The 25,445-nt window shown below is 42.0% G+C and overlaps 1 protein-coding gene across 1 annotated transcript in view; it reads right to left on the bottom strand.

Annotated features, from left to right (window-relative positions):
• atp8b4 (ATPase phospholipid transporting 8B4) overlaps window positions 1-25,445 on the bottom strand; it is a 254,191-nt gene that overhangs the window by 77,181 nt on the left and 151,565 nt on the right. Inside the window, exons 10-15 of the mRNA XM_043677403.2 lie at window positions 23,485-23,567; window positions 9,081-9,239; window positions 7,950-8,038; window positions 6,372-6,568; window positions 3,783-3,991; window positions 955-998 (exon numbers count right to left, since the gene is read on the bottom strand). Of these exons, the coding sequence (XP_043533338.1) occupies window positions 955-998; window positions 3,783-3,991; window positions 6,372-6,568; window positions 7,950-8,038; window positions 9,081-9,239; window positions 23,485-23,567 (781 nt within the window). The remainder of the gene's footprint in view (window positions 1-954; window positions 999-3,782; window positions 3,992-6,371; window positions 6,569-7,949; window positions 8,039-9,080; window positions 9,240-23,484; window positions 23,568-25,445) is intronic.

Genomic DNA, 25,445 nt, shown 5'->3' with positions numbered 1-25,445 from the left:
GGAAAAATTTGGTTATGGCAAGCTTGATAAAGCAGACAAACTCAAAACGCTGCTCCCAATAGTTGATGAGACAATAAATGGACACAGATGTCTAGTTTTAAGCAAGAGATATAGTGGGATGTGAGGATGAACTCTTCAGAGAGCAGGAACTTGTTGCTTATGAGTCAATAATTTCAATATGCAATTTAACAAGTAGTTAAGGAAAAATAAATTTATAAGCTTCATCCTTTGCTATGATGATGACTATCAATAGAGGTCAAGTATTCAAATGGGGAGAAAGGAATGGTGGTACCATTTAGTGAAAGGAAAGGGAGAGGACAGAACAGCGCAGCCTAAAATAAAGGAAAGTTTGGAGTTTGATTTAAGAAAGTAACAGATTTGATTTTGAAGTGGCATCCATAACACACAAGCTAATGAACACTGAGGTTATACAAACATATCCTGGCCATAAAGAGAGATACAAGGATCAATTAGCACAAATTAAAATCTTGGGATTTGTGACCTGGTGTGGTCGAAATGTGGACAGGATAAATAAGCTTGAAGCATCCATTAATTCAGGTCTGTATAATCATATGTAGGGAATATAAATCTATACTAACGAAGGTATCATTTATTCTAACATAATTAACTAGATAAATTCAGGTCCTCAGGGTTAGTGTGGTGTGTTAGATCAGAGTGAGCCTAAAGCTGACAAAAATATCTCAGTTAATACAGGGATGAAATTTTGGGATTATAAAGCTGATGTTAGACTTAAGCAGAGACCATTGGGTTGAGGTCTGGTGTGGATAGATTTGGATATGAAAGAAGGTTTCAACTCAGATCACAGCTTGAACAAAAGTGGCTATGTGAAAATTGTTTTTCAACACAATGTCACCGTTGTATCTCATGTTTACACACATCTGTAAAAGTCTAGTGATCACTTAAGTTCAAACATCTTCATTATAGTGCCCCTACCTCAGATATTTCAATTTTATGTCCCAGTTCATCATAAGCATCTCCTAAAGAAGAAATGTAGAAAATCATTAAGAATTACCAGTCATCATTTAGAGGGGGAAAAAAACAATATATTTCTTTAGACAGTAATATGTGAAATCTGGGAGTTAAGTGAGAAGACTAACATTCTAACGGTCTGTAAAGGTGGAATGTAGAGAAACAGGTCAGATTGTTAGCCTCACATTGACAACATCATCCTTATGCATACACACATGGTTGGATTTAACAATGAGGAAGGGTCACTCAACCCGAAACGTTAACTCTGATTTCTGTCCACAGATGTTACCAGATCTGCTGAGCTCTTCCAGGAATTTCTGGGTTTTTTTTTGATTTTACACTCCTCTGCTTGGTGTTTGGCAGAGGGGGAGAGACCTAAAGTATATGGGTTTCCTGCCCATCCACCCCTGCCCCCGCTTCAATTTACCAAGAGCACGGACCGCACTGGGCAACCTGGTTGTGAGTGGGCCGATTGAAATTCTTTGGCGGGCAATGAATGTACATTTAACAGGCATATGCTGGCACTGCTGAGACAGAAGTGGCCCACAGGAAATGAGCAGCATGGCAGGAGATGAGTTTGAAGGTGGGGGGAGTTGGGATTGGAATGGGTTTCTAAACGGAGTCATAATCTGGAACTGCTCCAGGAGAGATCCTATTGCAATCTCGCTGTTGGGAAACCTCTCCCGTATCAGCCCACTATCACAACCAGCTGTCACTCAGGATTGATACCAGGCTTTTTGTCTTACTCATGTCTTGAGGATGGTAAACAATTTGCTTTGCGATAGGAGAATTCCAAAATAAAAATCATGAGTTCCCTCGAAGGGAAAAATAGCCAATTCGTACATTTTCCAGACTGCATCAATTTTTAAAAAATAACTCTACATTTTACTTAATTGTGAATAAAAAAAATTGAGAGTTTGGAGGGCATTTTAATATTTCAGTCAGATTTAAGGACATTAGCTAATGGTTCATGCTGACTATATGGCTTGTTCTTAATCAAGATACGCTTGGGATTAAGACTGTTCTATTGTAGATACATAGCTGTAGGGGCAACATTTTAATTGTGGCAGTCAAAACCATATTTGTTCCCAAATCTGACTATTTCTATTAGCACAGATACGCTACTAAAGACTATTTAAAAATGTGTATGCCCAAATAACTAAATGACCTGAACCACTAACATGTCACCAATTCATATGCAAAATAATTTCTACCATGGTTTATCGAGCTGTCAAATCTTACAAATAGCATGGCTCCCCAGAAGATTTGGAGGGAGAGTATCTGTCGCTGGACTATAAAGGCTAGAAAGGATCAAGATTCAATCTCAATCTGTGCTGATCAGAATTGGTATTGGTGACCTTCAGGCACTATCTGAATCTGAATTAGTAATCCAGGCTGAGAGTGTGGCATCATGAATGCTGAGTAAAGGCAGAACCTGGCTGTACCCTTCCCAGTTGGAAATTCGCGTGAGACTCATTGACATGATGATTGAACCAATTCTCCTCATAATATATTTTTATACAATATATGTTTATGTTTGCATATTGGTATGCAATGTAAACAGAATTAAAACATTAAACTAAAAAGCAAATAGCATTGTATATCATGATATATTAATATAATTTATCTTTAACAATGGAGGTAACTCTGAATGGGTTACCTACAAGGAAGCACTATGTGCTTCAAGCATTCAATGAGAATTATCAAGTCTTTGAATCAGTTTGAAGATTTTCATTTGTGTGATTTGGAGATGCCGGTGTTGACCTGGGATGTACAAAGTTAAAAATCATCTACCCCAACACACACATACACACACAAAAACCCACATGCACCATTACACATATACTTTTGTGGGGTGAATTTGTACTTGCAGAGTAGCATTGTACATTGCTCAAAAACTGCATGAATCTATGTAAGGTTCTGTTAATTCATTTTTTGATTTGAATCAGTCTAAACATTATGGGACAGACAGCAGCACACAGGGGGCTAACACCTTCAACACATTACCTGGGCTGACACCAATTGTTAAAGTTAACCTGAGTGTGTAAATTTTTAAAAACATTTTGCGATTTACATATGAAAGAAGTGAAACTAACATGGTCATTCAAACAGATGAGAGACTTAACAAATAATCAAGGTATTTTTCAATGTATAATTTCAGTTACATCACACTGTAAATTTTGCTATAAATTCTGTGTCTTACAATTGTGTACTCCACAACCACCTGATGAAGGAGAGTCGCTGCGAAAGCTAGTGCTTCCAATTAAACCTGTTAGACTAGAACCTGGTGTTGTGTGATTTTTAACTTCATTTGTGTGGCCCACTATTGCCCTCTGTGGTCACTTTGGGGAGCATCCTTTGTGAGCAGTGACAGAACTAGGAAGGTGCAGCAAAGAAAACATCTTGACTTACATTCTCACATTCCAATCACTTAATCTGAACTGTCAACATCTTTTCTCCCCCAGCAATAGTATAAATGCTGCCCCCTCCACACTTCACATCAGTTCTGATGAAGAGTCATCTAGACTCAAAACGTTAGCTTTCTCTCTCTCTCTCTCTCTCGCCATAGATGCTGCCTGACCTGCTATGAACCCCAGCAATTGATTTTTTCACCTTCATTCGAGAACTTCCACTTAATATGTCAATAATTTAAAAAGGAAGCATGAATATCACTATTGAATTTTATGGCTGGGTTGGAGGGAGGACGTAGAATCTCTTAACAAGGAACACATCACGACAATTGCCATTATAGATGCAAAGTGCAAGTTATTTTAAAAAAAATTGAAACTTACCATAAGCTTTTCCATTAATTGAGCATTTGTTGAAAATCATTATGTTCTGCGTAAGAGTTCCTGTTTTGTCAGAAAATATGTACTCTATTTGCCCCAGCTCTTCATTGAGTGTTGTGGTTCGTGCCTCAGCAGATGTGTTTTTCTTAGCATAATACATCCTTCGATCCCAGTTGATGAAGTAACTATGCCCAAGTCGAATGACCTCAACACTTCAATAGACACAAAATGAAAAAGAAATTGGAATTACAAAAACTAAAATAACAAATATTGCAACATGCAACAGTCAAAAACCAAACTCAACATCAAAACTGGACAATGCAAGGAAGAAAGTCTTCCTACTTAAAATCACCATGAAAATAACATGATTTGGAGATGCCGGTGTTGGACTGGGGTGTACAAAGTTAAAAATCTCACAACACCAGGTTATAGTCCAACAGGTTTAATTAGAAGCACACTAGCTTTCGGAGCGACGCTCCTTCATCAGGTGATTGTGGAGGGCTCGATCGTAACACAGAATTTATAGCAAAAATTTGCAGTGTAATGTAACTGAAATTTTTCAATGTATAATTTCAGTTACATCACACTGCAAATTTTTGCTATAAATTCTGTGTTACGATCGAGCCCTCCACTACCACCTGATGAAGGAGCGTCGCTCCGAAAGCTAGTGTGCTTCCAATTAAACCTGTTGGATTATAACCTGGTGTTGTGTGATTTTTAACTATGAAAATAACAGTAAGAGAAATCTTCAAAGTCAACTACAAAAGAAAATCAAAAGTCACAGATTATAAACAAGGTTCCCTACGCCAGCACGTTAAGATAGTAGGTGTGATGGATATGTTCTTCTCAGTTTCCTTTGAGGAAGCAATATCAAAGAGGTAACCAAATGAAATAAACATGCTCTTTTTTTCCAAGGACATCAGGTGATTTTCCTGTGCCTTAGCCAATATTTATCCCTGAAATGTTCTCAGAGAGAGAGAGATTATCTGGTCATTATCACCATGTTGTTGGTGAGAGTTAGCTGTGGGTAAATTGGTTACCATGTTTCCTGTGTGATAACAGTGGCTGCATTTCAAAGATATTCCACTGTAGAGAACTTTTAGATGTCTGGTGTTCATAATCTGTGCTATGTAAATGCAAGTCATTCTTTCATTCTCTTTATGCATCTTAAAAGGGCTATTCACATATTGGCATGTAATTAATATGCACATGCATTTCTTGTCCATTACATTACACTTTGCAGAATCTTTCCCTTCTAAGAATCAGTGATATTCAGTCAGATTGGCATCAGGAAGATACCTGCTGCTTCTCTGCCATTTCCAAATTTCATTTCTGGTCAGGAAGTCTCATCATCAACTGTCCTGACCTATCAGCAATTGACATGCTTTAGTAGTCAAATAATGATCAATCAAGGGTCTCTTCAGACAACCAAGGGCCTTAATCTGGGTATAATTTGGGGCACTAATGGAAACCATGGAGAGGCTGTTGAAAGCCACCCTCTTGGCCTTGCCTCTGACCCCCCTCTCCACAAGCCAACCCCTGGAAAGTCACTTACTTTTCCTGTTGCTCCAGAACATTAGTGTTGCTATGCAACTAGTAACTTCAGCCTCTGACATGGCACTACTATTCAGAGCAGTGCTGCCCCCTGATTGGCCAGCAGCTTCAGGTGGAGTGGGACATTACTCTCCCAGGAAGTGAAGTGCTATACTGCCTACTGGGTGACCACATCGATAGGTGTTGGTGCTGGTGTAAGGGGTATGGTGCCTGCCACCATACTTTGAAGAAAAATCAGAAAATCTCGCCCAGTGTCACACTCTGTTATATTTAACTACTATTCTTAAAGGTATTCCAGCTGTTTGTTGGAGGAAATTTGCACATGTGCTAATCTTAAAAAGATTTTGGGGTGAATCCCTCACAGGTCCAGACAGAAACTTCACACACTTTAAAAGCAAAATCCCATCGCTTCCTGACGGTGTCTTGTACGCTGAGGATTTATCAAATTATAGAGGGACCTTCTCTCACAATCCAGTAATTGGACCTTGTGCTGAGAGTCTAATCCATCAGACACAACCCTCCTAGGACCTAGGAATCCCTGGATCAATACTTCTAATCAGCGCATTTTCAAACTGATGAGCACACGGTGGCTCAGTGGCTAGCACTGCTGCCTCACAGTGCCAGAGATCCAGGTTCAATTCCCGCCTCAGGCGGCTGTCTGTGTGGAGTTTGCACATTCTCCCCGTGTCTGCGTGGGTTTCCTCCGGGTGTTCCGGTTTCCTCCCACAGTCCAAAAATGTGCAGGTTAGGAGAATTGGCCATGCTACATTGTCCGTAGTGTTAGATGCATTAGTCAGGCGTGAATGTAGGGGAATGGATCAGGGTGGGTTGCTGTTCGGAGGGGCGGTGTGGACTTGTTGGGCCGAAGGGCCTGTTTCCACACTGTAGTGAATCTCATCTAATCTAACGTGGATTTGCCAGACTGATAAATGCATGGATATTCCCTGGACTTAACATTAAATAATAAAATTGAACTTTGAAAGCAAAGGCATGAGAGAAAGTCTCTATTTATCACCCCCACTGTGAACAATGGCTCACCTGACATATAGTGAGATCGGCACAACTGTGTTCAGGATAATTATGTATGACCAGAAACTTAGAAATCCCGAAAAAATCGCATTGTTCATCCACTTGTTCCAGGGCAGGTAGATATGAAAATGGTATCCAACTTCACTTTCCCAGATGGAATTTCCAATTCCCAGAATGATTCCCATACACACAAGAAAGCCAAAGATCTGAAGAGAGAATCACAGTTAACTCAGAAAAGAGATGACACTTCATTTATTGTGTTGTATTCCCCAGAATTTGCATAGCAGTAACTTTAAACTTTAAACGCGGGAAACTCAGTCTTGCAACAGTGTTGACTCCCCTACCATTAGCTGTGCTGAATGCTGTCTATATGTGGGACTATCACACCACCTCTGACCAAGTTGTTAACAGGAGAGAAGGATACATCAGAAAAGTGAAATATACTCAAACAATAAGGCAGGGCTGTTTCATCATTATATAAAACTATTGCTTTATTTACCATTACAAAAGTTGATTTACATTGAATTATATCTGACCATTATCCAACCCTTTGTCTGCCAACTGGTCTTGTGTGTCTCTGGATTACATCTCCGCCTATTGTGATCTACTTTAGCACCTACACCCACCCCCACTACCCTGTCTTCAGTATAAATACTGCCTTTTCCTAGCTAAAATCAGTTCTGAAGAAAGGTCACTAGACTTGAAATGTTGATTCTGCTGTCTGTCCACAGATGTTGCCAGACCTGCTGAGTTTCTCCAGCAATTTCTGTTTTTGGTCCAGCATCTGCAGTTCTTTGTTTCTTTGAATTATGTTGAGATTGACACAGAAAGCAGGCCATTTGGCCCACTTGTTCTATCCTCCACAGGAGCGTCCACCCACCTCTCTTCCTCTAACCCGATCAGCAGTTACTCCATTCCTTTCTTTCCTCCTCCCTATCCAACCATCCCCATCTCTTTAACAAATCCATGTCATTTACTTCAACAGCTCAATATACTGTAAGTGTTTGTGGACTCAATTTCAATTACAGTGATGACTGATAGAGTTCCTCAGCATTTCTCGTAACGACTAGGAGAAGGTAGCTGTAATGCCTGTAAAAAAGTATTACCTTATTACAGATCCAAACTCATAAATGGAAATCATACACACTCCACGTGACTATAAATAATCCATACAACGTGTAGTGGTAATGTCAATGGACTAATAATGCAACAAACCGGCTGATTCTTTAGATGTTATGAATTCATATTCCACGAGAACTTTTGGTGGAATTTAAAATTCAATTCATACATCACAAAACTGGTCTCAGTAATGACAAACATGAAACCAGCATTCATTAAAACAGGTTCGCTAATGTCCTTCAGGGTCTTCCCTGGTCTGTCCTACATGAGACCGCACAGCCACATTCATTTGTTTGACTGCTCTCTGAACTGAAGCCATCCAGTTCAAGGACAATTAGAAATGGATACCAAATGCTGGTCTTACCAGCGATGCCCACATCGCATGAAAAATTAAACTTTAAAAAATCCTATTTCCAGTCTGCAATATAGTCTGTAATCCTAGATGACCAGGTAAACACATTCACTTACCCATAGTACCAAAGTATTCATCAGTCGGTCTATACTCGTTCGTTTGAATTTGGTTCGGCCACTGTTCTGCATTAGCTTGGTATCAGGCCCTAAAACGTAAAGGTGAAGGTGTGTTATATATAATACTGAATCAAATCATTAGGTATTAGATATCAGCTTGGCTCAACAGATGTCACTGTTGTCTATGGGTTCAAGTCCCACACCAGCTTTAAACATATACAATCACTCCAATGGATGTGAATTTAAACCAAGACCTTAAATGACTTAAGTAGGCATAAAAGATTCCCTGGGTTCTATTCAAAGAAGTGTAGGATTTGCCAATATTTATCACTTAAACAACATCACCACAGCAGTTTGCACATTCTCCCAGTGTCTCTGTGGGTTTCCTCCGCGTGCTCTGGTTTCCTCCCACAGTCCAAAGATGTGTAGTTTAGGTGAGTTGGCCATGCTAAATTGCCCCATAATTAGATTAGATTAGATTAGATTACATTACATTGTGGAAACAAGTCCACACTGACCCACCGAAGGGCAACCCACCCATACCCCTACATTTACCCCTTACCTAACACTATGGGCAATTTAGCATGGCCAATTCACCTGACCTGCACATCTTTGGATTGTGGGAGGAAACCGGAGCACCCGGAGGAAACCCACGCAGACACGGGGAGAACATGCAAACTCCACACAGTCAGTCGCCTGAGGCGGGAATTGAACCCGGATCTCCGGTGCTGTGAGGCAGCAGTGCTAACCACTGTGCCACCGTGCCGCCGAGGGATGTGCAGGCTAGGTGGGTTAGCCATAGGAAAATGCAGGGTGACATGGATAGGATAGCGGGGGTGGGTCTGGGTGGGTTTTTCGGAGGGTTAGTGTGGACTCAATGGGTCAAATTCACACTGTAGGGATTCTGTGATTCAGATCATCTGGTTACTATCGCATCATTTGTGGAAGCTTGCTGCATTTTCTGTCTTACACAAAAATGGCAAGACTTCAAAAACACTTAACTGCCCATAAAGTACTTTGGGACATTCCAAGGATGTAGAGGACATTAAAGGTCCTTTTTATTTAAAAAAAAGAAAATTGGGCTATCAGAATATTCCTTAATGATCCAGTCTGCACTGATCAGTGATTTACCTGCAAAGATTACCAGGCCAAAGCACCACTCCGTGTTCCGCAGCACACAGCCTCGAAGCAGCATCTTTTCATTATCTAGGGAATACTTCTTTTCGTTCCAAAATAGTGTCCCAGTGAATTTGTCCAATTTATTATTTGGAGGCTCGCAAATGATTTCCCCTGGCACAGCAAAAGGAAGTCAATACAAGGTGATTCGTTCAATACTTTAACACACACACACAAACACTAAAAAAAAAACTGGAAGTAATCTGGAAAATGTTATCTGCTGTTGCACTCGAGTCTGAAAGGGTTAATTCTGAAGTCTGGTGTGAACCCCACCCATTGTGACGGCAATATGGGGACTTGTGGGCAGAATAGCTTAGGATCTGGAAAGAGTGGGACCAAATATTCAATCCTCCTAAAGGTTTCGGTAAATGTCAATGCATCCTGGCACTGGTTTCTAATACACAATCAACCAAATCTTGTTAACTGCAAAGAACTCCCCTAGTTAAACCTAGAAGTGTTTTCCATCTTCTTGAAAGAAAGCCGACCCTGAACAGTGGCACAGTGGTTAACGCTGCTGCCTTTCAACGGTAGGTTCAATTCCAACCTCAGGTGACTGTCCGTGTGGAGTTTGCACATTCTCTCCATGTCTGCATGGGATTCCACAGGATGTTCCAGTTTCCTCCCACAAAGTGTGCAGGCTGAGTGGATTAGCCATGGGAAAAACAGGATAGGGGGATGGGTCTGGGTGGGATGTTCCTCGGAGGGTTGGCGTGGAGTCAAGGGATGAAACGGCCTGCCTCCACACTGTAGGGATTCTATGTAGTTTCCTACCTTTAAAGAGGTGGTGGAAGTAACCTGCATTGAGAGCAGCAGCTCTCATGGTGCAGTCAGCTGGCCCGGTCATACCATATTTGCTTCATGCATTTCACTGATCTCTCTCCAGTTTGACAACAATCCAGCAATATTGGCAGAAAGCCAGTGTTTAACTCACTAAATAAATCACCCACCCAACTGCAATTTACAGAATTATCCTCTTTGCAACCCATTCTTTACCTTCTAATTTAAGTAGGAAAATAAAATTGAGAGGATATTTTTATAATTAAAGTCCACAAAGTGATTCAGCAACATGGATCTTTTTGATGAATTTTATAATATCAATGTTACATATGAAACAAAACACACTTTTTTCGAACATTAAGGTAGTTTTTATTCACTCACAGGACATGGTTGAACAGCTCAGGATTTATTGCCTGTCCCTAGTTGCTCTTGAGAAGGTGATAGTAAGCTATCACACATACAAAGGTCTAAAATAATGCAACTAGCTGCAGTGTAAAGTTCCCTTAATTTACCCAAACGATACAAATTAATTTCAGAAGAATTGTCCTTACTGCACGAATACAATGGTTCACCGCTTGCATGAGTCATTGTTGTGGCTTTTTGAATAGATCATTTCACTTAGAGGCACCCATTAGTCTTGGACTCTTCCAGTTCTGCCAGCTTGCACTCGCTGAAGGGAACTTTTCTTTCTTTTGCAAGTTGTGTTTGCAATTATTCAAACGCTGGTCCAAATAACACCTGGATACCTAGGTTCCTGAAAACTGCTCCTTTTGAAAATTGATCCAAATACTAGTTCTTCTTGAATGGATACTGCAAATAATAGTCAGATTGGACAGACCAAAATGCACACTGGAAACATCCAAACTGCACTGAGTTTCTCTTGGTAATTTAGCATGTTTTTGATTAAAATAACAGCTCCCCACCATCTCAACATACATGACTTCTTAAATACTATTGAAGATCAATATTATTGAATAGTGGTTTTGAATTACGTGATGTTTCAATATAGCAAATTAAAAGATACACATTGTATTGACAGGACACAGGTAACCAGAAAATCCAAATTTATGATTGCTGGCAAAAAGAACAGGAGGGGAGGGGAGGAAAGTCAGCACAGAAACAGACTCTTCAGTTGAACTCGTCCATACCAACCAGGTTTCCTAATCCAAGCTAGTCCCATTTGCCTGCATGTGACCTATATCTCTCTCAACCTTTCCTACCCACATACGTGTCCAATGTTTTTTTTAAGTGTCATAATTTTACTCACCTCTAACACTTCCTCTGGCAGCTCATTCCATACACGCACCACCCTCAGTGTGAAAAGATTGCCCCTTAGGTGCCTTTTAAATCTCTCGCCTCCCACCCTAAACCTATGCCCTCTAGTTTTGGACTCCACTCCCCTGGAGAAAAAAAAAACCTTAGTTGTTCACCCTATCCATGCCCCTTGTGATTTTATAAACATCGATAAAGTCACACCTTAGCCTCCGATGCTCTAGGGAAGAAGGTCCCAGACTATCCAGTCTTTCCTTATAACTTAAATCTTCCAGCCTTAGTGACAACTAGAATTTTGTTTGCTCAGTTACAGTGATGTGCTACATTTCCTCGTATTTTCTTTATACCTGTGACCTCTGAGGTCCGTGCATGGCTGAAACTGGAAGTCAATGGTGGGATCAAGGCTGATCGCCAAGTGTGGACACTCAAGAGTGGTTTAGGGGGAGCATTGGTGATATGAAAGGTATTGCCTGAAAGTGTGTTGAACCACGTTCAGAAGGAGTCAACTATGGCTCACTTGGTAGCATACCCAGCCCAGGATTACAATGTTTTGTAATTCAGGTCTGGAATAAAAAAGTGAAGTTGACACTGCAGTGCAATACATTATGCTGTTGGAGGTGCACTGCACTATTAACAGTACCATCCCCGAGTTGTTGAACTGAAGCTCCATCCACTTGCTCAGTTGAATGTAAAAGACGTTCTGGCACTATTTTGAAAAACATCAAAGAAAATTTATCCCTGGACAATATTTATTCCCACTCAGCATTACAAAAAAAGATTAGCTGCTTATTATCATGTTGCGATTTGGAGGCTGCTGAATCCAATTTGGTTTACGTGTTTCCTACATTACTACAATGACTTCACTTCAAATAGCACTTGATTGGCTTTGAGTTTTCTGGTGCTATAAAAATGCATGTCTTTCTTTTAGTGTCAAAACCAACTTTCAAAAAGGAACTGCATTCTTGATATAAAATGAAACAAACAGTGCCAGGAGAAAGATCCAGGAAATGAGACCAATTGTTTAGTTTCTTTCGAGAAGCCAGCATGGGTACAATAGGCAGAGTGATCTCATTCTGTGCAGAATATTGCGATCATTGGACACCTCTGATTTAACAGGCTCAAGATGTTCATTTAAGTACAAATAATTGCATGTTATTTGCTGCTTGAAATGACTGATATTTTTGTCTTCCTTTTTGCGAATAACATACTCCTGAATTAATTAAAAACTAAACTCCAAGATAAAGGTTTGCGATGAATTATGCAACCTCGCTGAGCGAATTTAATACAATGAATTGGTCGGCTTCTTTTCCAACTGATCAACAGACTGCTTTCATCAGGAACAAATTTATTTTCTTTCTCTGTCACTTTCCAAGATTTATGAATTTCTTCAGTCGAGTTTGGCAAGCTTCCTGATGCCAGATGGTGAAATGGCAAGTGAGTGAAAAATAAAAAGAATTGTGCTGACTCAATACAACTATGCGCTTCATCAGACGTTAATGAAAGATGAGCTGCTGTTGCGTGTCCTGTCAGATTCAACATCGAGTCCGACAGTTTCAGGTCACAACCACACCTCCTATCTTTCCTCAGGCAGTTGGTGCCAGTAAAACTGTTGCCAATGGCACAATGGTTGAGAATCTGAGAGCATGAGTCCAAAAATGTACAGGTTCGCTGGATTGGCCACACCAAATTGCCCAAAGGGTCCAGGGCTGTGCAGGGTTAGCCATGAGCTTTGCAGGGGTTACGGGGTTAGGATAGGGGATTGAGTCTAGGTGGGATGCTCTTCGGAGGGTCAGTGTGGACTTGATGGGCCGAATGCTTCCGTATGGTAGGAATTCTGAGATTCTATTATCAATTTAAGCTGATTGGTAACACACCTCAGAGATGACACGAGGAAAAGATGAAAGGGAATTTGCAGATTTATGGGGAAAGCGAGGGGGAATGGGACCAGCTGAGATGCACTTGCCAGGACCAACACACCAGGGGGAATGGTCTCCCTCTGTATTGAACCCATTCTATGATTTTACATTTCCTCACCAGTAAAATGATGGAAGGTGTCATCTACAGTTCTATCAACCAGTACTTGCTCAGCATCACCTTGTTCACTGGTGCCCACTTTGAGTTCTGCCAGGGCCACTCAGCTCCCGATGTCGTTTTAGCCTTGATTTAAACATGGACAAAAAGAGCTGAATTCCAAAGATGAGGGAGAATGACAGCCCTTGACACCAAGGCAGCATTCAACTAAGTATGGCATCAAGGAGCCTCAGCAAAACTGGAATCAATGGGTATTGGGGGCAAACTACCTGCTAGTTGGAGTCATATCTGGCACATAGGAAGATGGTTGTGGTTATTAGGGGGTCAGTCATCTTTGTTTCAGGACACCCCTGCAGGAGTTCCTTAGGATAGTGTCGCAGGCCCAAACATCTTCAGCTGCTTCATCAATGACCATCCCCCTGTCATAAGGTCAGAAATGGGGATGTTTGCCAATAGTTGCACAATGTTTAGCACCATTCACAACTCTTCAGGTATGAAGCAGTCCATATTCAAATGCAACAAGATCTTGGCAATATCCAGGCTTAGGCTGACAGGTGGCAAGTAACATTTGCCCCACACAAATGTCAATCTGTGGCCATCTTGAGTAAGAGATAATCTAACGACTGCCCCTTCACAACCAGTGGTGTTACCAGGATTGAATCTTCCACCAACATCCTGGGGATTACCATTGACCAAAATCTCAAGTGGACTTGCCCATAAACACAGTGCCTACAAGAGCCTGTCAGAGTCTAGGAATACTGCAGTGAATAATTCACCTCCTGACTCCCCAAAACCTGTCCATCACCCACAAGGCACAAGTCAGCAATGTGATGGAATACTCCCCACTTCCCTGGATGAGTGCAGCTCCAACAATAAACAAGAAGCTTGACATCATCCAGGACAAAGCAGTCCAATTGATTAACATCACATCCACAAACATTCACTCCTTCAACTATTGGTGTTCAGTAGCAGCAGAGTGCACTACTTACAAGGTGCATTGCCAAAATTCACCAAAGATCCTTAGATAATGCCTTCCAAACCACCTAGAAGGACAGGAGCAGCAGATACCTGGGAACATCACCTACAAGTTCACCTCCAAGCCACTCACCATCTTGACTTGGAAATATAACACCATCCCTTTAGTATCACTGGGTCAAAGCAATGGAATTCCCTCCCTAAGAGCATTGTGGGACAAACTACAGCACGTGGACTGCAGCAGTTCAAGAAGGCAGCTTAACATCACCTTCTCAAAGGCAACTAGGGATGGGCAATAAACTCTGGCCAGCCAATGATGCCCATGTCCCATGAGTAAATAAATAAATAAAAAGGTTCTCTTATAGTCCCATTATTATCCCATTTTTTTCTTGCCGCATTCGTCAGAGGCTGAGAGGTGACCTTATAGAGGTTTATAAAATCATGAGGGTCACGGATAGGATAAATAGACAAAGTCTTTTCCCTGTGGTGGGGGAGTCCAGAACTAGAGGGCATAGGTTTAGGGTGAGAGGGGAAAGATATAAAAGAGACCTAAGGGGCACCTTTTTCACACAGAAGGTGGTATATGCATGGAATGAGCTGCCAGAGGAATTGGAGGAGGCTGGTACAATAGCAACATTTAAAAAGGTATCTGGATGGGTGTTTGAATAGGAAGGGTTTGGAGGGATATGGACCAGGTGCAGGCAGGTGGGACTAGATTGGGTTGAGATATCTGGTCAGCATGGGCGAGTTGGACTGAAGGGTAGGTTTCCATGCTGTACATCTCTACGATTATGTGACTCTATTTAATCTCTTTCCGCATTTAATCTCTTTGGCCCTTTGCTCAGCACAGAACTAGCCTTTTTGTTCTTTTATCTCTGCCTTCTTTCTTCCCCTTACACTTGCTAGAAACCTGTTCATCTCCAATTTCTTGCAGTTCTGAGGAAACATCATCAAGCCCAAATTGTTGACCATTTTTCTCTCCCTCCACAGCCAGCTGAATATGTTCAGCATTTTCAACAGCAGATGTGCTCAACGCTGTCCACGTAAACTGTGGAACTTTTGTTATTTCACCCTAAGTGGACTGCTGAGGGTTCCAACAATTTCAGACAGCCCACCAAGAGACCTTCCCTCATTGGCTGGTTGCTATATGGTAAAAGACAAAAGTAACTACGGCCTTTGGTTGGAACCTCTCACCTACTGGGCAGAAAAAATGGTCATCCATCTGTACCCAAACAAAAACATTTCAAATGCTGATTTTTGAGACAGAAACAAGTGAGTGGTTAAACACACTCAAAGTTGGACCACAAATCCAACTCTGTCCACACCCTCTTGTGGCAAATAGTTTGTTCTTGTCTTACACAGATGAGTCACATTTACATGTCTGTGAAGCATTTAAGGGAGAGCATTTATTCTGTCTGTCTGCAAACATGCAAGTATTTGATTGATGGTTATGAGGCACAATATGGTTAGAAACATTATCCGAATTTTATGGTCTGTAATTTCTACATTCCTAGCTTTGGACCGGAAAGATTTCAGTCGCTTGCTTTGCCTTTCCAGATAAGCCCTACATTCCGAATTGATGACAACATCAAGGCTGACGCTCCAGGACAATGCTAAGTGCTGTGTTGTTAGACACCCTGTTTGTCTGATCTGATATTAAACAGAGGCCCTGTCTGTCCTCTCAGGATCCGATGGCACTGTTTCAATGAAGAGCACAGTAGATTTCTCTGGTGTCCTGATCAACATTATTCCTCAATTAAAATCACCAAAACAGGTTATCTGGCCATTGCTGCAGTGAGCCAAAGTGCTCTGTGCAATCTGCCACATGACAGTCTCTACAGGCTTCAAAGATTCGTGAATGGCTCTTGGACACATAGAGGTTGTGAAAGGTGCCATATCTACCTTCAGCCTTTCCTTCTCTCTTGTCTGGATGCAATTTAGTTCTCAAGAGCTCTTTCTGATTTAAGTGTTCTGTTCCTTCAGCAGGGCAATAGCATTGTTCATACAGCCTGCATTTATCTCTATTCCCAAAAGTGTCTTGAACAGAGTCTTTACAAGGAGGTCGGGACAGGATATCCATCTCAATTATTCCATTTCTCTGGACACCTGCTTACGTGTTACAAGATTCACAGAAAGTTACAAGAATGAATACATGTCCTAAATGGCAGATCAGCCAAGCCAGATTGTCAAAACTAACGTTACATCTTTGGAACAATCTTTTGCATGAGTGTTATGGAAGGGAATGATCAATAGAACATTCTAACCATGATAACAACTAAATTAGAAAATGTCCTTTAGTGTTTTCAGCAGCTTAGACTATTCAGAACAAAATTTGTCCATTGTGCTGGTGTAATATTAAAGCACAACACAAGTGTTTTTCAAAACACATATGAATACTGTGTGTAGTTTCGATCTCCTTATTTAAGGAAGATATAAATCACACTGGAGGAGATTCAGAGCAGATTTGCTCAATTTGCAAAGAGCCGGAATCTTATCAGGAAAGTACGGACAGGCTGGAATGTTTTGCACTTGAGTTTAGAAGTGTCTGGGGTGATTTGATTGATGTTTGTAAGATCCTGAATGGTCTTGAATACATAGATGTGCAGAGGATGTTTCCTCTTGTGGGTGAATCCAGAACAAGGGTCAACTGGTTTACAATCAGGGGGCCAGCCTCTCAGGATAGAGATGAGGGAATTTTTTTTCCCCCCCCCCAGAGGGACGAGTGACTTTGGAACTCTCTGCCTCAGGAAGAGGTGAAGGTGGAGTCGTTGAATATTTTGAAGGCAGAGGTAGATTGATACTCTTTCGGCAGCAGAATCTAAGGTTATCGCAGACTGGTGAATGGCAATGTGGAGCTTGGAACAAAAATGGGCCAACCATGATTTTGTTGAACATCATGAGGGGCATCCATAGGGGAAACAGCCAAGGTCTTTTTCCCGGGGTGGGGGGGGAAGAGTGCAAAATTAGACGGCATAGGTTTAGGGCGAGTGGGGAAAGATTCAAAAGGGACCTGAGGGGCAACTTTTTCATGCAGAGGGTGGCGCATGTATGGAATGAGCTGCCAGAGAAAGTGGTAGAGTAGAGTAGAATTGCAACATTTAAAAGGCATCTGGATGGGTATATGAATAGGAAGGGTTTAGAGGGGTATGAGCCAAATGCTGACAAATGGGACTAGGTTAATTTAGGATAGCTGGTTGGCATAGATGACTCGGGCCAAAGGGGTCTGTTTCTTTGCTGTACAACTCTATGGCTCTGTAACAGCAGAACAATTTTCAAGGATTGGATAGCCCATTTCTGCCTCTAATTCGTATGTTTACATGGAATATTTGCAGTGAGTGAACCCAGTGTGGAGGCAACGTGGGCCCAGTGCAGACTCGCAGCAGTCGGTGAGTGATCCCAGTGCTTCTGCACCGACTCCTGTACTCAATGCTCTGACCAATGAAGGAAAGCATACCAAACGTCTTCCTCACTATCCTATCTACCTGCGACTCAATTTTCAAGGAGCTATGAACTGCATTCCGAGGTTTCTTTGTTCAGCCACACTTCTCAGGACCTTACCATTAAGTGTATAAGTCCTGCCCTGATTTGCCTTTCCAAAATGCAGCACCTCATATTTATCTAAATTAAACTCCATCTGCCAATCCTCAGCCCATTGGCCCATCTTATCAAGATCCCGTTGTAATCCAAGGTAACCTTCTTTGCTGTCCATTACACCTTCAATTTTGGTGTCATCTGCAAACTTACTAACTATACCTCTTATGCTCACATCCAAATCATTTATATAGTTTAGGGTGGCAAGGTGACTCAGCAGCTAGCACCGCTGCCTCACAGCCACGGGGACCCAAGTTCGATTCCAGCCTCGGGCAACTGTCTGTGTGGAGTTTGCACACTCTCCCAGAGTCTGCGTGGGTCAGTCCACACATATGCAGATTAGTTGAATTGGCAATGCTAAATTGCCCATAGTTTTCAGGGATGTGTAGGTTAGGTGCATTAGATATGGGAAATGTAGAGTAATAGGGTAGGGGAATGGGTCTGGGTGGGATACTCTTCGGAGGGTCAGTGTGGACTTGTTGGGCCAAATGGCTTGTTTCCACAGTGAAGGGAATCTATGATTCATGTCCACTGTGATGGAGGCAGGTTTGGGTTCCTGGCAGCATCTATGTCCAGCGCAGATTCATGGAGGCAGCGGCAGAAGCGAGTTTGTGCCCTGTACGAGACCCAGAGGCATTGGCAGCATGGACAAGGTGGGCCCAAAAAACAATGGCTGCAGATGCTGGAAACCAGATTCTGGATTAGTGGTGCTGGAAAAGCGCAGCAGTTCAGGCAGCATCCGAGGAGCAGTAAAATCGATGTTTCGGGCAAAAGCCTTTCAATCAGGCATATCTGATAAAGGGCTTTTGCCTGAAATGTCGATTGTACTGCTCCTCGGATGCTGCCTGAACTGCTGTGCTTTTCCAGCACCACTAATCCAGCAGTCCTGGCAATGGTGGAGTCAAGTTTGGACCAGGGCAGTTCCCAGTGCCATCGGTGGTGGCTGCATTGGTGAGGTCTAGCGAGGACTCCTAGTGGTGGAGCTGAAAAATGGCGACACTTGCTCCAGTGTGAAGTGGCACAGTGAAGGGGACTTGTAACTAGCCACCAGGTACAAGGTGGAGCACTGGACAAGGAGGACAGTAAAGCTGAACACTTCTTTTATTTTTCTGCCTTTGTGTTCTATGTTTTAGTTTATTTTGGAGAGTGGCAACACTGTACAACACTGAACTGTCTATCTTCCTTCCCACCTCTCCACACCACCCTCCCCACTGACCTATCACAGTTACCCCCCACTTGCATCCACCTATCACCTTCCCAGCTCCCTTCCCCCCCAGACCCACCCTCACCTCGCTATTTATATCTCCACCCCTTGCCCCCCACATTCCTGATGAAGGGCTTATGCCCAAAACGTCAACTCTCCTACTCCTCAGATGCTGCCTGACCTGCTGTGTTTTTCCAGCGCCACATTTTTCAACTCTAACAAAATACATGTGACAAATAACTATTAATGATAATATGTATTCTTCCAGAAAATCAATCATCAGTAATTTAAAAAACCCTAAAATTAAGCACTTTCTGTTCATGAAGTCTAATGAACAAAAAACTTGGGTGGGTGTGTGTGTGTGTGAGAGAGGGTGAGAGAGAGTGAGAGAGAGTGAGAGAGAGTGAGAGAGAGTGAGAGAGAGTGAGAGAGAGTGAGAGAGAGTGAGAGAGAGTGAGAGAGAGTGAGAGAGAGTGAGAGAGAGTGAGAGAGAGTGAGAGAGAGTGAGAGAGAGTGAGAGAGAGTGAGTGAGAGTGAGTGAGAGTGAGTGAGAGAGTGTGTGTATATGCAAACAGAGTTAGGTATCCATCAAAATCTACCCATGAATAACTTATTTTCCAAGTATTAGGTTCAGCCTAGATGTGGCAGAAATTCATTAAATAAAGATGGATGTTTGCTACATTGAACAGCCTGCTCACAAACACCCATCCCCAGGATTTGCAGTTTTCAAAGCTCCTTTTCCCTCCAATTTCATTGAGCATCATTAATTATAGGGAAAATGCCTTTTCTATTGCATAGGGAGTTTTGGTTCACTTGATTTTCGAGTTAAAAATTCACTGCATAGCTCATGAAGCAACCATCTCAATCATCTTTATAATTACGTTGAATGTACACGAAAGCAGAATACATTTGCTTTCTGTTTTAGTTTTGAACAGTGTGAGCTTCTCTTCAGAGAGACTTCTCCTACTCATGTACAAATCAAAATTAGATTTTTGTGCCAACAATGCTGACGTTAAACTCAAGTATTCTTGAGCCAGGATTACTGTCAAATCCTTCTTAATTAACTTTTGTAGGGAATGGAGCTAACTATGTCTGCCTGTTATCTGTTTTTATTGTTAATTTTATTCAGTCTACTTATATACTGGAGTTTTCACTCTGGGAGTAATTGCACAAACCATCTCTTCACTCGTAAGGATAAGGATTGTAACCTGACACATTGTGGATAGGAATAGTGGACAGCAGGACCCCAGCATAATTTATTGTGCTTGGAGGCTGAAGCTTGAGATTAATTAGATATGCAGGACAATATCCTGGCTACTCAGCGTGAACTCAAATGTTAAGAGAGAAATTGAATATGCTGCTGAAGCCATTTTAAAGGATACAGCAACAAAGTAGGTTTCACTTGCTGAGCAGCTTGCCAGAAGCTAATTTGTCTTTTGGGATTAGTTTCAGTACAAATCTCAGCCATTCAAAGCCAGTGACCCAGGTAATTGCAATGGTAATCAGGTTAAGGGTCAATAGTCAAGAGAAGAACTTAAAATATTTCATACTTGATGAATCTTCACATTCCTATGCGGAAATCTGCAATTAGAGTCTGCAAATATCAAAAATACAATTGGTTGACCACAGACTAAGAGGAAATCCGAGCAAAATGGCAAACAATCCTAAAAGTCTGCAAGAATGACAAATCACAGACAAACTCAACATTATTCCATTTTAATGATGTAAAGACTTTTAATCAGTTGAAATCATTTGTTTGCATTCACACATCACAACAGAAGCCTTAAAATTGTTTGGGTTCTGATCTTATTGGCTATTGTCACAAATTAGGAACAACAGCAGGCCATTTGGCCCCTCAGACTTGCTCCTTCATCCCACAAGATGGTGGCTGTTGTGATTGTGGCCACAATGCACTTCCCTAGCTAACTCTGATAACCTTTGACCACCGCCCTCCCCCCCCGTTTATCAAGAATCTATCTGCCTCAACTTTGAAAATATTCAATGACTCTGGTACCACCAATTTGAAGAGAGTTCACAGATTTGTGACCTTCTGAAAAAAGAAATATTCCCCATATCTTCCCTAAAGGGTGACACTTTGTTTTTAAACTGTATCCCCTTGTTCTAATCTCTCCTCCAAGAGGAAGCCTTCCACTCTATTAAATCCCCTTAGCATTTTATATATTTGACAAGATCACCTTTCATTCATCTAAACTCCAATGGAGAAGAAAGTGAGGACTCCAGAGCCTGTAAAGTCAGAGTTGAAAAGGGTGGCGCTAGAAAAGCACAGCAGGTCTGGCAGCATCCGAGCAGCAGGAGGGTTGAATTTTTGGGCATAAACCCTTCATTCCTGATAAAGAGCTTATTTTTGACCCTAAACTCCAGTGTCCAACTTTCCTCTTAAGAGATTCTCTTTATCTCAAAAATGAGTCAAGTGAATCTCCTCTGAACTGTTTCTAATACAATTGCTTCCCTATTCTTAAATTAAAGGGAACAAAACTGGATGCATTGCTCCAGATATCATCTTGCTAATGTCCTGTCAAATTGGAGTAATGTATCCTGACTTTTGTAGTCCGTATTTGAATTGTGGCCCCCACTCAGTAAAAGTGCTGAACCCCACCATCTTCACCTGATTCACTACAGACATTCTGTCCAACCTTAGAAACAGGGATGTTCATTGATAATTACACAATATTAAGTAGCATTCATCTCAGCTCAGATCCTGAAGCAGTCTGTGCCAGCATGCAGCAAGACCTGGACAACATTCACATCTGGGATGTCACATGTTTGTTTTAACTGCCAAGTGATGACCATCTCCAAAGGAGAGAGAACCTGACATGTTCAAAAATATTACTATTTGCTGAATTCCCCAGCAGCAATATCCCAGGATATGGCTTCCCAAACTATGGGTCAATCTTCAGTTGAGATTCTGAAGTTGCAAGCTCTGAGACAGCAGGGCTTCCGATGCCATCTCCACCTTCCTCCAACACTCGTAAAATAATACCTTTTCTCCCTGCAGACCCACAGTTACGTAGTTCTCCCTGTCGGGTTATTTAAACTTTCAGGTTTGCAATGGGGTTACGTTGGAAAAAAGATTGGGAAGCTCTGTCCTAGGGATTACTATTGAGTAGAGACTATAAATCAGCCATGTAAATATTGTGGTTACCAATATTTACATGGCTGGTTTACAGGGTGGCACGACGGCTCAGTGGTTAGCACTACTGCCTCACAGCGCCAGGGTCCCAGGTTCGATTCCAGCCTTGGGTGACTGTCTGTGTGGAGTTTGCACACTCTCCGGTTTCCTCCCACAGTCCAAAGATGTGAATTGGCCATGCTAAATTGCCCATAGTGTTAGGTGCATTAGTCAGACGGAAATGGCTCTGGGTCTGGGTGGGTTACTCTTCGGAGGGTCGGTGTGGACTGGTTGGGCTGGAGGGCCTGTTTCCACATTGTAGAGAATCTAATCTAATCAGAACAGGGTCAGATTCTAAAATGAGTGACTGACCTCCTGACTCCCTACGACCTGGATAGGCTCACTCTCTGCTGAGCCCCAGTCTGGGCTTTGATGGATGACTGGTTCAGTCAGAAGCTTGACAGGTCAAAGCCACCTACTTGAATGGAGCCCCATTCAGTTCCCCCTCAATTAGACACTAACTTCACCCAAACACCAGCACATTAAGACTCACTGTGACTATGGCTGCATTTGTACCATGTGCAGAATATGCTACAGAAACGTACCCAGCCTTTTTTTGACAACATCTCCAACCTGTTACTTCCACCATCTAGAAGGACAAGGGCAGCAAATGCATGGGAACACCAACATCTGCAAAAATCCTCCAAGCTACGCACACCATCCAGGCTTGGAATTATAATCCCGGTTTCTTCAGTGTCACTGGATCAAAATCCTGGAACTCCCTACGTGTGTACCTAAACCCCATGCGCTGCAGGGATTCAAGAAGCCAGCTCACCATGGGTCTTCTGAAGGGCAACTAGGGATGGGCAATAAATGCTGACCTCGCCAGGGAATGGTCACCTTTCACAAAAATTACATTAAAAAATGTACTTAAAAACAAGGAAATTGAAATGAGATGCAAAGCATGAAACTGACATGATGAATGTAATCTTCAGTATCACCTCCCCCATTCATTTACAGTGTAATTTCCATGCCTGAAACCTGAAACACACATACACATTTGGCAGATTTTGTGTGGGAGCATAATGATGTTGTCGCTGATTTAATGATTTAAATGCACACTGTTCAAGTGGCAAGTATCAGCATGGAAAAGATTGGTGTATGAACTTGGTGTGTTATAGCAGACCGTAGAAAACAATGCTGTTCATTTTCTGCAATGAAACTGAATAAATTTGGCGGTGCCATTTCTGATTTCCAAGCCACCCTTATTCCCTGGGACTGACTTCATGGAACTCTCCTGGTGTTGGAACCCCCTCCCATTTGAATGCCATTCCCTGGTGACTTTACTTAATGAAACTAGTAGAAGAAATTAAACTCACCATTAAATTCTGCCAACCTACACATATCTGCACCAAGCTCTGAAGTTACGGGCAGTGCTTGTCGAACTTTCAAGTTGGTTTCTCTGTTAGAAGAAGTCAGAAGAATATAGTGTTGTCATCACACACAAAACATTCACAGGAACACTTATATAGGTTTCAATGTTTTAATAACTCAGGTAAAAATGCTGCAAATAATTCATATTTCTAATAAATGGAGTCTTGAAGAAGTGATGTGCACCATACATGTCAAATTCCATCTTATAATTAGTTTCTTCCAAACAATGAAGCAAATTTGTTGCTTTCAAATTAAGCATTTCTAAAGACGGATTACAACTGTGAACACATGGACGTTATTCCTCACCCAGCATGTAGCTGGTGATATTTATAGATACTTTCTAATCAACCAGTTCGGAAAGTGTTATTACACACCTCTGAAGCAGGTGGGACTTGAACCCGGGCCTCCTGGCTCAGAGGTAGGGACAATACCACCGTACAACCAGAATTTAGTACAAAACATCTTGGTCTTTGAAGGGTTAGAATTACTATAAGAAAGCTACATTCTACACATCTTACATAACACTGCCCCATAATCGTCATCCTCAATCAATATTTACACAGTAAAAAAATACTTTAAACTGCATTGATCCGGTGGCTCACTCTTGCCCTGAGTCAGAGGTTGTGAGTTCAAGACCCTCGTCAGTGTCTTGGGCACAGAAACCAAGCCTGACACTTTAGTAGAGATCACATTAAACTGAGGATCTCTCTGCCCTTTGTAATGCAGTAAAACAACAACTTATTTTCATATTGTGCCTATGGCATGATGAAACTGTGGAGACAAGCCAGTGGTTATAATTAAAGGAGGGAAGCTGGTGCAGAGTATCTTAGGGCTCAAGGAGATGGCAGAGATAAGGAGGGGTAAGGCCATGGAGGAATTTACAAAAACGGAGCTGCTTGAATGGGAGTCAATGAGATGAGCAAGTTCAGGAGTGACAGGTGAAGGGGGCTTGCTGCAGGTTCAGACACAGTCTGAATGTTTGAATGACCTCAAGTTTAGGTAAGATATAACGTGGGAAATAATTGAATCTCGGAGGCAACAAAGACATGAATGAGGGTTGCTCAGTTGAGTTATGACAGGTTTGGAGCTGGGTGGTCTAACTGAAGGTGAAAATAGACAGTTGCTTACTGGAACGTGAGGACTGAAGTTCACCTTGAGATCAAATGTGACTGTTTTACAAACACTAGACTTCAGAAGATGGTTATGTTTGAATTGTCTCCTTTAATTTAAGGTAAAATGGAGTCATGTGGAAAGCAGAATGTGACCTCATCCTAAATCTTTCCAGAGGCAAACCTGTGTGATCTGCTTGATGTGGAGGCAGAAACTCAAATCAAATTTTATTCCATGTTAGATGCGGATTTTAAAATCTGACACAAGGTGGTGGTAGTTGGTCCTGCTGCTGCTGAAACTTTAAAGAGCCAAGAGATTTGTGAAAAGAGGTTCCATAACAGATGCTGCTGTGCCATACAGGAGAAAAAAGGGTTTCTTTTGCATTAACTACCAGAGCGTTGGTGAAGACAATTCCCAATTCAAAGAAACAAACATAATGAAGAGTTACAGCCACAAAATTACTACAACTAGAATCAGAGTGTGGAAACAGGCTATTTGGCCCACTGAGTTGCACCAACCCTCCAAAGAGCATCCCACCCAGACCCTGCCACTGTTCCCTGTAACCCTGCATTTCCCGTGGCTAATCCGCCTAGTCTGTGCATCCCTGGACACTTGAAGGCAATTTAGCATGGCCAATCCACCTAACCTGCACATCTTTGGAATGTGGGAGGAAACCCATGCAGGCATGGGGTGAACATGCAAATTCCACAGAGGCAGTACCCAAAGCTGGAATCAAACCCAGGCTCCTGGCACTGTGAGGTAACAGTGCTATCCACCGAGCCCTGTGACACCCTTG

This window comes from Chiloscyllium plagiosum, unplaced genomic scaffold (assembly GCF_037043375.1).
Source record: "Chiloscyllium plagiosum isolate Xiang-an unplaced genomic scaffold, Cpla_swu_hap1 HiC_scaffold_39, whole genome shotgun sequence".
Taxonomy (NCBI): Eukaryota; Metazoa; Chordata; class Chondrichthyes; order Orectolobiformes; family Hemiscylliidae; genus Chiloscyllium; species Chiloscyllium plagiosum.
This window is presented reverse-complemented; position numbering and strand designations above follow the sequence as displayed.